A 12,853-nucleotide genomic window follows, 5' to 3' on the forward strand; every position below is an offset into this window, starting at 1 on the left:
TTTTGTTTAACTTTCTAGGTAACATTAAGTCACCAAGGTGTCAACACGGGTCTCAATTCATTTAGAAAACTTTCTAAAATTTTTAATTTGACAAGTACAATCTTCTTTTTCAAGTGACAGATGTTCTTTTTTTGCTTATTAAAAATGTAATACGTCTTTTTAGTACAAAAATGTAGGAATAGTTGGAGAAGTGTGCCCAGAAGTAGAAACCTGCTAACATCCTAAATAAGACTTCATCCATGTGGCTCATTGTTGCTTTTGTTACAGTGGCACAGTATTCTCAATAAGTTACTGAGTGAATAAAATAGGATTGCAAAGCAGTGAGAACAGTACCTGCCCACTTTTAGAACAAATGCACAAGTATTTGCATTGAAAAAGTACAACAGTCTATACATACCCGACAGTCTACACACACCCAATAGTCTATACATACCCAATTGTCAATAAGAACAAACTACAGATACATAGGTCGAGATCTCTTATGAACAGACCTTGTTTATCTTTCATTTTAACTTTTATATTTTTCCTAAGTTTTTTATGATGAGTATGTTACTTTTGCAGTCACTAAAAACAATGAACAACTATTTTAACACTGGAATGGCCTCTGTGGCAGTTCCAGAACTGTGAATGTTGAGGGTCCCTGGTCAGTGCTCCTTGTCTTCCGTCTCCTGCTTCCTGAAGCAGAGAAAGCAATGGGCCCATCCCTTGTGGCATTTGGGGTGAAAGGTGGGACCCCTTTCACCAGCCTGCTGCCACAAGAATGTCTGAATTTGGTTCTGAAGTTGCTTTGAGAGGATTCAAGTCTGTTTGATTTAGATAAAATCACCAGCAGATATTTGGGTGGGAAACAAGCCGGTGGCCCCCAAATCTACAAATACATCACCCCCACAAGTCGAGTGTTCATCCAGCTGAGCAGTCTTGCCTCTGCTCCCAAGAATGAAAAAATTCAAACAAATGCTGTGCTGCTGCCACCCTCAGCCTGCTGCAGGGGGTCCCTGGTCAGTCCGTCACTGCCGAGGGCCGTCAGTGAGGAGGCCCTGAGCCTGGTGAAGGCTCCAGATTCCTCTGGGTTCTGACATAGGTACCCCAACCCCATGCAGTACAATAGTGACTTCCCTGAGTCTCCCACGTCCACGCCTGACACATCTCTGTACGTGTTTGTGTGTCTGTCTGTTCTCAGCTGGCTCGGATTGCAGACAGTAAGGACCATGTGTTTCCTGTGAATGATGGCTTCCAGGCCCTTCAAGGCATCATCCACTCAGTGAGTACAGGCTTCTTCTGAAAGGCCAATCTGCAGTTAAGAATGATCTCTCTCCCTCTCCCCTCCCCCTCCCTCCCCCTCTCCCTTTCCCCTCCCCTCTCCCTCTCCTTCTCCCTCTCCCTCTCCCCCTCCTCTCCCTCTCCCTGAACCCTCTCCCTCTCCCCTCTCCCCTCTCCTCACCCCCCCTCTCTCCCTGAACCCTCTTCCCTCCCCTGCCATGCACGGTCTGTTGTTTCTCTGCTTGAGAGAACATTCCTTCACATATCTTTTTGTCTACTATGTCCTAGGTCTGCCTGCAGCCTTTCAAATACATTTCTTTTCTTTCTCTTCTGCCAACTCCATCCTACAAGTTGAAGAGGACCCTGCCCTGGTAGCAAGCCAAACCACAGGCAGTCTCTGCTCTCAGAGTCTGCACTTGGCTGATTCCCAGCCTACCCAGCCATGACTAAACAGAACTGCTCCCAGAGACATGACACCCTGTTTTGTAAAAAGCATCTAACTCATAAATTACAGATTAAACACTTAGAAAGCAAAAGTCAGGTAAGAGTTTCACTTGAGGTTCCAGTCAGCTCTGAGATCATTCCCAAACACTCCACTACAATCAGCCAAGGTGGATCCCAGACCCTGTGCACCAGGAATGCTTTCAGAACATTGATGTCTATAAGCAGAAGTTTTGAGGATTATAAAAAAAAAAATTATAAAAACAGGCTGGAATGCCTGTCTTAAATATGTGCAGATCTACTCTACTGAAAAAGTAGGAAGAATTAGGAAAATGAAGGGATGTCAGACACAGCTATTAATCCACAAGGGAGGGACTTCCTGCATGTCGGGATGGGCCAGCAGGATGGCTCAGTAGGTAAAGGTGGTTGCTGCCAAACCTGACTACCTGAGTTCAATCCCCAGAGAACTCACATGGTGGAAGCAGAACCAGTTCCTTCTAACTGTCCTGTCAACTCTGTGCATGTGTGTAAACATTTCTGGGGTCACTGTGGCATGCTTGGTAATATAAGACCAGAGCTAAAGCACCCCATCAAACAGCAGCCTAGCACCACGAGACATCAGCAGCAGAATTCGCGTTGAGCTGGATGCTGTGGGAGCTGTGCGGGAGGGGCAGTTCTTGAGGAGGTGGGTTGGCCTGGATTGCTGAAAAACCCTGAAGGAGGTCGGTGACACAGAAGAGAAGTAGCTTGATTTCAACCTCCTTCCCAGAGGCTGGAGAAGAGGGGAGATATCCAGGGGGTGTTGATGACAGAGCTGACTGTGGGTGGCTTCCAGGGTGATGGACGATACGCCAGCACATTGGCCTGGACCAAATCTGTGAAAGCCTCAAAGGGTTTTAACTGCACTTGTAGGCAGTGGGTGGGGTCACCGAAACACTTTTTATTTTAGTTTAAATTAGCATGTAATAATTGTACATTTCTAGGGTCTAAGGTAAGATGGCCCGATCTATTTGCTGAGTTCTAACCAAGCCCAGCCCTGCTTGGTTTCTGATATCACAGGAGAACAGGCACACTCCGTGTGGGATGGCCACAGAGATGCAGTGTCTCAGTACAGACACACAACTGTAGACATGTGATGTCTCAGTACAGACACACAACTGTAGACATGTGATGTCTCAATACAGACACACAACTGTAGACATGTGATGTCTCAGTACAGACACACAACTGTAGACATGTGATGTCTCAGTACAGACATACAATGTGCACTGATCAAACAGGTAATTAGCATCCCCGTTACCACATCAGTTCTTCATGTTGGGGTCTTTGAGCTCCTCTCTGTCCATGCATGTATGTAGGAGCATGGAGACACCAGAGACAGTGGCCCAATCAGAGACCCACACCAGGACAGCTTCTGGACAGGACAGCATTCCTTTCCCTGTTAAACCTCTCAGGAAGCTTTGAGAAAGACCCATGCCCAGGGTCCTTCAAGAGTCAGTTCTTACACAAATAATTGGTACTTTTATCTGTGTGAATCAGTCTTGTCCTTGAATATTTCAGCATTAACAGCTCACCCGAACTCAATGTGAGCCAAGGTGTTTGTAAAACTGCTCCCAGCCCCAAACTGAAATAGTTCCAAGAGTGTGTTACAAGTTCTAGCAGGACAGTGTCCCCATTGTGGACCTCAGTCTCCAAACTTGAACTGCATGGCGGCGTTCTTAGACGCTTTTATCTGGGAGTTAAGTTGGTTTTGATCTTGCCAGGACTGGAAACCCATGTTTATGGCTGTTGTGAACTGGTTTGCTTAGACACAGAAAGAGACAAGTATGGCAGGGCTCATCCTTCTCAAGTCAGACAGAAATAATTATGGCCTAAGAGCTGGCTGCCTGCTTTTAAGAGGTGGGTTCTGTTCCTTTGCCAGTATCAGAAACAAAAGCCATCATTTCCCCGACCCGAGGCATCCACTCCCGCTCATTCCCATTGCCAGCCTGTGGCTAGATCTCTTCTTGTAATAAAATAGGACTGGACTTAATTATCTAAAATAAGATTTCAGAGCAGCTTCTGATGGCTCAAACAGGTCACAAAGGTTTCTGCATTTTTGAGCCCCAAATAAAGGTGCAAGGGCTAATACTGATTCATCAATCAAATGCTCACTGAGAGGCCAGGGGGCTCACAAGTGCCAGCCTGGCATTTGTGAAGCCCTGGAGCATTGTCTCCTACCAAAAAAAGAAAAGAAAATGCTGATTGGAAACCTCTTATATTGACCATTTAGTTATACATGAAGCAGAAAGTGACCCTGTCCCAACAAGGCAGGATATTGATGGGAGAGACCCATAAAAAACAAGCAAAATATGAAGCTAAATTGTAACAAATGGTAATGAAGAAATAGCATATGCCTCAGGTCAATATTGAAGTGGGCGGCAGTGATCCAGGCTCCTTTAAGAAGGTAACCTGGAAGGTGAAATGTAGCTGTCCTTGACGTGCAGGCTTGGAACTGCCAAGCACACAGTCCTGAGATGGGGCCGGGCGATGTGTAAGGTAGAGGTTGGCGGATGAGATGAAGCAGCAGGCAGCCTTGAAGGCCGTGATGCTTGCTCTAAGATAGCCGTGTGCAGAGGCTGGAAACAGAGCAGCCATTTCCCAAGGCTTGGGAAAGGAAGTCATGGTGGCATCTTACCCACAATCCCCTGGGAGACGACTACTCAGACGACAAGGTCTGTGCCTGGATGAGGAAGAAGAGATGTCACTGGCTGTTGAGCTCCCCAGGGGCCCTTTATAACTGCTCTCTGGAGAATCACCTCTTATCCTGAGTTACAGGCCAGGCCAGGGATCCACAGGCAGATTGGACAAACTGCCATACCTGGTGCTCATATAGCGGGCCAGGGAACTTGAACCCAATGGTGTCTCCAGAAGCCCCACCTTCCCCATCTAGGGAAGCAGAGTAGACACTGGATGCCCAGGAACTCTTTGCCCAGGTGACAGTCATCCCCAGGTCCTCTGATGCCTGATTTGGTCATTTCAACACCCTTCAAGCTTCCTAATACTTACAGGAAGTACTTACCTGCCCGAGTTGCAGACTCTGTTGGGTCCATCTATGGGAGAGAAAGGGCAGGTGGAGGTCAGCAGTTGGAGTAAACAATACTTTAACAAATGCCTCTTTTCCTCACTTAATATTACTCCATTTTAAAACCCTACCATTGCCATACAGAACGTGCTTGGTTGCCATTTGCAGATGAGGAAGCTGACGCCCAGGTAATATTCCCATGGTGACAGAGCTCGTGGGCAGGGGGAGCGCACAGCTCTTCCTCTCTCTGTGACTTTAAGAAAGTAAAAATAAAAGCCACTCTGTGCAGTCACCGGGCTGATCCTGTCATTCGACCCTCACTGGAACCATTCAATAAATTGGATGTTGTGTGGTTGGAAAGGTTTGGTAAATTGACCAGGACCATACATATCAGCAAGTGAGGAGCAATTCAGGAGATGCTGAATGATCAGCATACTCAGGAGAATGATCCCCCAGCTCTGCTGAGCTGTGTAAGCCAGAAACAGCTCCATTTCAGAGAGGGAGACTTTGAAGACCAAACACAGGAAATGTCTCAACACAGCTCACATGGTTACAGAAAGGTAACAGAATCCACGTGTCCCAATCTTGGTGGGTGGGGAGTCCTTTGCCTTGTACCACTGGGTTAGAAGTACCTCCATAAGGTCAACTGGTGTTCGGTGGCTCATGAGATGGGGACAGTTGGACAATTAGACTTTGGGGTCCTTCAGGCAGGCATTCCTCCGAAGCTATTATTTCTTCCGTGGGTTTTAGACAGCCGCAACGCTGCGTAGCTTCTGAGGTCAGGCACATTTGGATGATACGGCTGAAGACATGAGCTGTTACTTCTATTCAGTGTGTTTAAAAGTCCCAAAGTTATAAGATTCCCATGTCCTGAAGACGGCAGAGCGGGGCCGTTCAGGTGGAGAGGAAGCCTCACACCTAGGCAAGACCCACCTTCACCCTGTTCCCGCTTGCTATTTCAGAAGATGACGGTACATTCTAAAGGAAGCGCCCACTCCATGCTCTTCTCCCGCTGTGGTTCATTGGGGAATTTCCACTGACCACCGCTTGAATTTACCCTGACTTTCCAGTGAAACTGTGATGCAATGATCTGACCATGCTCAGTTTGCCTTTGCAGAAATCCTGTGGGCAGTGACACCGGAAGGTGCGTGAGGGCTGGGTTCAGATAACGCTGAAATGGGCTGGCAGCTTTGCTTCCTGACGCTTGGCCCAATTACCGTGCTCTCTTGTCCCCAGCTGTCCCCACTTACTGCGGTTGAGGGCAGTGTCTGGTTATGGGAATGGGAGCCCAGCCACTGGTTCCTTGCCATCTGCACCCCAGAGGTTCCCCTCCAATCGATGTTTAAGAGTGTGCCTGACTTCCTATTAATGGGCACTTGAGTCAGCGCATATGGCCTGTGTGTGTTTGATCAACAGTAAACGAGTGTTGAGCAAACGTTGGCAGGAACCTCCTCTTGGGAAATCTGTAGGATCAGCAAACTGGGGACACATCTGCCCCATAAGTATATTTAAACTTATTTTTATTTATGGCAACCAGATCCTGTGCTGATTTCTCCCTTCTGTTCATAGGAAGGCAGAAGAGATGTTAACCCCCCCCCCCAAATTCTGGCCTGGAGCCTAGCAAACCATGACAAGAGGAAGAGTTTGCCTTCCAAGCCCTGACCAGGAACTAAGGGTTTCTCTCAGAGTCCACAGTGCAGCCCTGCAGTCCCCAGGTCCTGCTTCACGGAGCTCAAACCACTTTGCAGAGCGAGCATCTCCACAGCAGTAGCCTTTCCTTAAGCCAGCTCGTTTCTCATCTTCAGAACCACCTCCCTTTTGGGGCCCCATCCAGCTCCCGTCTCAACCCCAAGGCACTGTGGAGTCCCTTCCTGGAGACTGTCCAGGTGTCTCCTGCAGCCTGATATCGCCCCTCCCGGGACCCCAGTAGCAGCCATTCTGGGAGCCTCTCTTGGATCTTTTCCCTACCATAAAGCAGCCCCTCCCTCCACAGATGTGGAATTGTGGGGCCCCGGAGGCTGCCCATCTGTCCTCTTTCTGGTCTTACATAGTTACCCATTATAAAGCTGCCCAGAGGGCTGCACGGCATTCGTGACCCATGGAAGACCCACACTGACCCACAGATGGACATTTTGTAGCTGAGCAGAATACCCTCAGCCCTTCCCCTACCCTCACTTCCAATACTGCAGCTGTAAGACACAAGAGACAAGAGCATTCTCGGCTCTGTTCATACTGGCAGGCTGGAATACGAAGTAAAAATAGAGTCAAACTGTAGTTGCTGGAGTAGAGCAGAAAGTCTTTAAAAAAAAAATCACTTGCCTCAGCAGTCCCTAATTACAGTGAGGTTCTGTGGACTTTGGGGCCAGGCATTACTCCTGCTATTGTTCTGATGCTGCTTATTAAAAAGCCCCACGTCACACAGATTCCCACCGCTGCAGAGGCTACCGGAGCCTTCTCAGAAAGTTGCAGCTCCCTCCCTGGCCCTGCAGTTCCCTCTCTCTAGGAAACAGCAGCTGTGATTTCATAGAAAAATGGCTTCTGAAAAGCAAGCTTGTTATGCTAGTGTGGTGCTCCAAGGGGTGGAGGTGGGGGGTAAAAATGTTCTCCTACTGAGCAAACCAGAGAATCCAGTGGTCACAGCTCTCTGAGCTTTCCTCCTGAAAACATGGTTTAGTGGGAACATGGTTTAGTGGGAAAGCAAACAGTGTCCTCAGTTTCCCAAGCTTGCCCTGTCTGTCTTCAGACCAGACAACCACCGGCCATGCAAATTATAAAGAATGACATGCTTATGCAGGCTGGGGATATATCCCAAAACTTTCACATGTCCAAGTTTATGCTTTCTTTATTTGGAATATAGTATCAGAGCAAATAAAATCACTGTGTCCCAGAAAGATGCATGTGAAATACTCAGCATTTATTTTAAAGGCTGACATGGACCTTGGCCCATTTCCATTTTGGGGTTTTTTTGTTGTTGTTGTTGTTTGTTTGTTTGTTTGTTTGTTTGTTTCTTTCTTTCTTTCCTTCCTTCCTTCCTTCCTTCCTTCCTTCCTTCCTTCTTTCTTTCTTTCTTTCTTTCTTTCTTTCTTTCTTTCTTTCTTTTTCAAGACAGGGTTTCTCTGTGTAGCTTTGCGCCTTTCCTGGAACTCTCTGTAGCCCAGGCTGGCCTCGAACTCACAGAGATCCACCTGGTTCTGCCTCCTGAGTGCTGGGATTAAAGGTGTGAGCCACCACCACCTGGCCCATTTCTGTTGTTAACAGATGTGTGGCCATTGGTTTAAAGTGTGGGGCGGAATTTGGCAAGGAATAGTGTCTGACTTTGTTATTATTTAACTGTAAATTACAGATTGAATCGTCTGAGCTCACAGGATGATCTAGAAAACATGAGTGAACCAGTTGCATGGCCCAGGCTGTTGGGATCTTTCTAAAAGCAAAGGGTCCCAGGCTTATCCAACATGCCTTCTGCCATCAGCTGTGACATTGTATGACCCTTCTGGGGAAGCCGGAGTCCCACCCTCTAAACATAGACCTCTGGGTTTTCCCAAGCAAAGACGGCAAGGTCTTTTAAAAGCAAGCTACCCTAGATCAAACCACCTACAACATTATGATTTGAAGATTATCCATTACAGAGATGGAGATGGCAAAGCAGTCCTCCTGGGAAGGCAGTCCCAGACTGGGAGGTGCTTAGTAAGCCGTGGTGTAGACAAGGGCCTTGTATTCAGAAGGCCCAGGAATTATACAGATAAAGAAAGCAGAGCACAGGACTAGGGTGCTGTATTCAGGGCACACAGAAAGTGTTCCTTGAATTCACTTTTTCAGTCTAATAAATACTTAGTCCCTACTGTGTGCCAGGTTAGTCTTTGTGAATACAGTGGTGGGTAAGAACAGATCCAGTCTTAACCCATGTAGAGCGTACAGTTGGAAGGGCAGCAGCCTGTTGGAAACCAGCATACTTATAAAGTGTGATAGTCCTTGAAGGAGAGCAGCTGATCTGAATTGTGGGTAGACACAGATTTCTTCATGCTCAGGTCACCCGGACTTGCTGGCAGGGATCCTACTGTTTCTGGAGAGTAGCCAGGCAAACAGCTTAAGGAAAATTGCTAAGTTTTTGTGTTAGAGAAATGGACAGATTCAGCTAGCCAATGGGAAGTTATCCTGCTGCAGATCCACCGAACTGGACGGCTCCATGGGAGAAAGAAAGAAAGGTTTATTGTAAATATGATAGCTGCATGGCTATCGGCCTGGCGGGAGAGAGAGAGTAGCCAGGAGCATCTAGAGGAGCCTGTAGCTGCCGTGGCTGTCTCCCAGGAACAGAGAGAAAAACAAATCAGGGAAAAGTCTTGCAGGTTATAAAGGAAAGCATTTGGGAAGCCCATAAACTGCAACGGCCTGGGAACTAGCATAGTGGAGGAGTGGGGGAGGAAAGAAGAGCCAGGAAGCTAGCTGGGGGGGGGGCTTTGGTATGCATAATGGGTACATGTAAATAGGGGCCTAGATGCCCCATTTGTCCAGGTCAAAAGGGATAAAGGAAGTGGGTCTTCATGGCACAAGCCATTTGACTGGTTTCTGAAGAATGCTACATGTGAACTTTTATCTATCATCCAACAATCCCCGTGTCCAGCCTGAGCTGAACCCAGATGGTCATAGTTAGTGACACTGTCATTTTGGGGAGTTTCGACCTAACCATATATCCATACATCCTTCATGGCTACCACTGCCTGTGCAGGAGGGGAGCCCTCTGGCTGCTTACCTTCAGAGTCCCCAGTCTCTGAACTGAGCTGCGGTTGGCTTCAGTTCAGGCAGACTGACGACAATATAGTCTGGGCGGCTTGTAATCAAGGGGCCACCCCACCCCCAAGACCCACCGGTACCATTAGGATTTTCCTACCTTTTGAAGCCAGAGATTTCAAACTAGCAGGAGCTATTATGGTCCTGGACAAACCCTACGCATCCCCACTGATGAATTTTACTCTGCTGGCTGTTATGGTCCCTTCCAGATGTTGTAAATTAAGGTTGGGAAAGCTGTGTTTTTACTTGATTGAATCACAGCACTTGGCTGACATTTTTTGGCCTTTTATACGCTCCTCAGAGTTATCAGCTAATTGCAGACACTTCAAGAAAATAATACAGCACGTGTATATCATGACAGACCCTGTTAGTGTGTCTATAGTCAAAGATTCATGGAAATTTCTTTTACCAAATCCTGGTCACATGTTAGGATTGATTCAAAAATATCAATGGAAACTCAGGAACTTACATGAGCAGACGTGTCATGTACTTGTTTTGGGAAATGGAAAAAAGACAGACCCAATAGCTCGGCTTTATTCTTACACTGTTTTGAAATCTTCAGTTGTGAATGATTAAATGATTTATTCGACTTTCTAGAGGAAATCTGAGGAATTTTTGCAAAACATGGAAACACAGCTCTGCTGTTCTGATGCCGCTGTTGACTGAGACACTCCCTATGAGTTCGGTCCATTTCCTTACATGTGCTCTGTTTGGAGATCTGTCCCTGAGGACTTGTAAAGTGACCCAGGAGGCAGGAGAGCCTACAAGCAGTCTACAGAGGGGTAGTCATCACATTCAGGTAGGGTGCCACCTGAGGAAGACAGTATTTTGTTCTAGGATACTACTAAAGGCCTAAGATAGAGGGACCATAGGATGGGGAAACATGGAGAAGCCACATGCCTGTTCCCCAGATGTATCATTGGGGTTGTCCCTGATGTCAAGTCAGACTGAGGACAAAGGGGAGTTAAGAACTCAGCATTGAGACAAAGTGTCCAGAGCCATGGACGTAGGGACTTAAACTCCAACAGAGATGCACAAGAGAGAGATGTGACATCCAGAACATTCCATGGTCGTTGTAGTGGGGACAGATTAGCAGGAGGGAGGCACTGAGGCCACACCAGTGTGGGGTGGGAAGGGATCTGATTAAGCTAAAGCTGAGGGGACCACCCCCCAGGTGCAGAATCAAGAGGAAGCTGAAAACAAATAGGGTCATAGGAAGGCAAATTACCAAAATTCTGCGAAGGTGCACTAGGAGAAGAGCCTAGGAAATGTGCCTTTTTAAGGCTGAGGGGCTGGGAGAGGGCTCATTTGGTAAAGTGCTTGCTTGCTCTGCATCCTGAAGACCTGTGTTCCAGCCTGAGAACACAAGTTTCAAAAAAGAAGTAAATAATCTCAGCCCTAGGTGTGTGTGTGGGGGGGGGGGACGACAGAGACAAGCAGGTCACTGGCTAGCCAGCCTAAAGGAGAGACTCTCAAAAGGAAGGTGGACAGAGCCCGAGGAACAATCCCCATTGTTGTCCTGTGGCCCTTCACGACTCCCATGTGCACACATGAACACGCACACAAGAGAATGAATGAATGAATGAATGAATGAATGAATGAAAATAAAATTGACAAAGAAAGAATGCTGCTTTTCATAACTTTTAGGGTTTCCTAAAAGTCACACTGGTAACTACTAACACATCTAAGTGACTCTTACTGTTAAAAGTCACACCGGTAACTACTAACACATCTAAGTGACTTTTACTGTTAAAAGTCACACTGGTAACTACTAACACATCTAAGTAAATTATGCTGTTTCATCATCTGCTCTCCAGATAAAAATTTTTTCTTAAGCTTGTCTGTTCATTTCCTTTTACCCTGCTGCTCTCTGAGGACGCCCAGATTTCTCCCTGGAATGGTAAATATTGTCTTTCTTGAGAAACTGGTGTGTTTTCATTCCATGGATTGAGATGTTCTTCAGTACTTCTTCTGCACTTAACTACCTGCAGGCTTGGCGCTACCTCCACTGCTCACAGGAGATAAGTCGCTCCCTGCCCATCTTTCCTGACTCACTCCTCACCCCATCTTTCTTCCATTTTCCCTTGAATCCATTCTCTGAACTGTAATTTGTTGCCCTTTTTATTGGATCATACATTGGGATGGGTGGATTGTCTAAGTGTGAGCTGGAACAAGAAGTTTACCTAAGTAAGCATCCATGCAGATGAACGGGCATTTCCCAGTTCTAAAAGACACTTCCATCTTTTACAAACTGAATTCTATTAATTACATCATTAGCTGATTTAACAAATACCCTTTGACAAGTTCAGAAATGGTACATTTCGGCTCTCCGAGCCTTCTCAAATTTCATAGTAAGTAAGCCCCAACCACAAGTGGTTAGCAGATTAGTTCAGTGCCCCCTACTTGTTTAAAATGCTTGGTTGAAATGTTAGTCAGTACTCAACAAGGGGTAGAATGCATAGATGATGGAGAGAAGCATACCTCAGCTAGAGGACACGTTCCCTCCATCTGAACAAGGGCAAGGAGTCCGCCTGAAGAGTAAGGCAAGCGTGTAACCTGCAAAGCACGCCAGGGCAACTTTCCAGACTTTGTCTATGAAAGAACTCTGGGCAGTGTGACCACCAAGTCCGTGGTGAGGGGGCCACGCCATTTTTCTCCAGCCATACCTGTGCTCGAACCTCCTCTCTGCCGTTCATTCTTCCTGTGCCCTGCACGTCCACTGGGCTCCCTCCTTTCCCAGCTGTACCCCAGGTGACCCAGTGCTCTGCCACAGTCCCATTCGCAGCTGCCTTTTCTAGGGAGCCCTTAGCATAGCTCCCCACAGCTGGCTCCCCACAAACCCTCTGGCTTAGCCCCCACCAGCTGCCCCTGTAGCTTTCCTCTGACCTAGGACTGCCCCTGTCACATAAAAGTCACATTTTGTCGGGAGGCACTGTCCTGCAAACCAAACTGCTACCATCTTCCCAACGTCAGCTAGGCCTCCTTCGAGATTTCCTCTTGTGGGGGCGTCTACCAACTGTTGACATGTTCACATCTCCCCCAGGGAAGGAATTGTAGAGATAACATTTGTAATGCCACGTTGGATCTCTTGATTCAAAACAGGACCCCTGTCTAATAGGTTCAATAAAAAAAAAAATAAAAATAAAAACCTAAAACAAATACTGAAGGATCAAGTGAATGAAGGGGTCTTGTGTCAGTTTGGACACTCAGCAGCACCTGGCACAGCTGGGCTCATCAATGTGTGGCATTGACAGTGATGTGTCACCCATGGTTTCTCCTGTACTCCAATGCCCTTCAACCTGA

At 47.1% G+C, this 12,853-nt stretch overlaps 1 protein-coding gene across 1 annotated transcript in view; it reads left to right on the plus strand.

Moving 5' to 3' along the window:
• The window catches only part of Antxr1 (ANTXR cell adhesion molecule 1), a 200,140-nt gene that overhangs the window by 55,963 nt on the left and 131,324 nt on the right, over positions 1-12,853 (plus strand). Inside the window, 1 exon segment of the mRNA XM_028853686.2 lies at positions 1,181-1,261. Within this exon segment, the coding sequence (XP_028709519.1) occupies positions 1,181-1,261 (81 nt within the window).

This window comes from Peromyscus leucopus, chromosome 3 (assembly GCF_004664715.2).
Source record: "Peromyscus leucopus breed LL Stock chromosome 3, UCI_PerLeu_2.1, whole genome shotgun sequence".
Lineage (NCBI taxonomy): Eukaryota > Metazoa > Chordata > Mammalia > Rodentia > Cricetidae > Peromyscus > Peromyscus leucopus.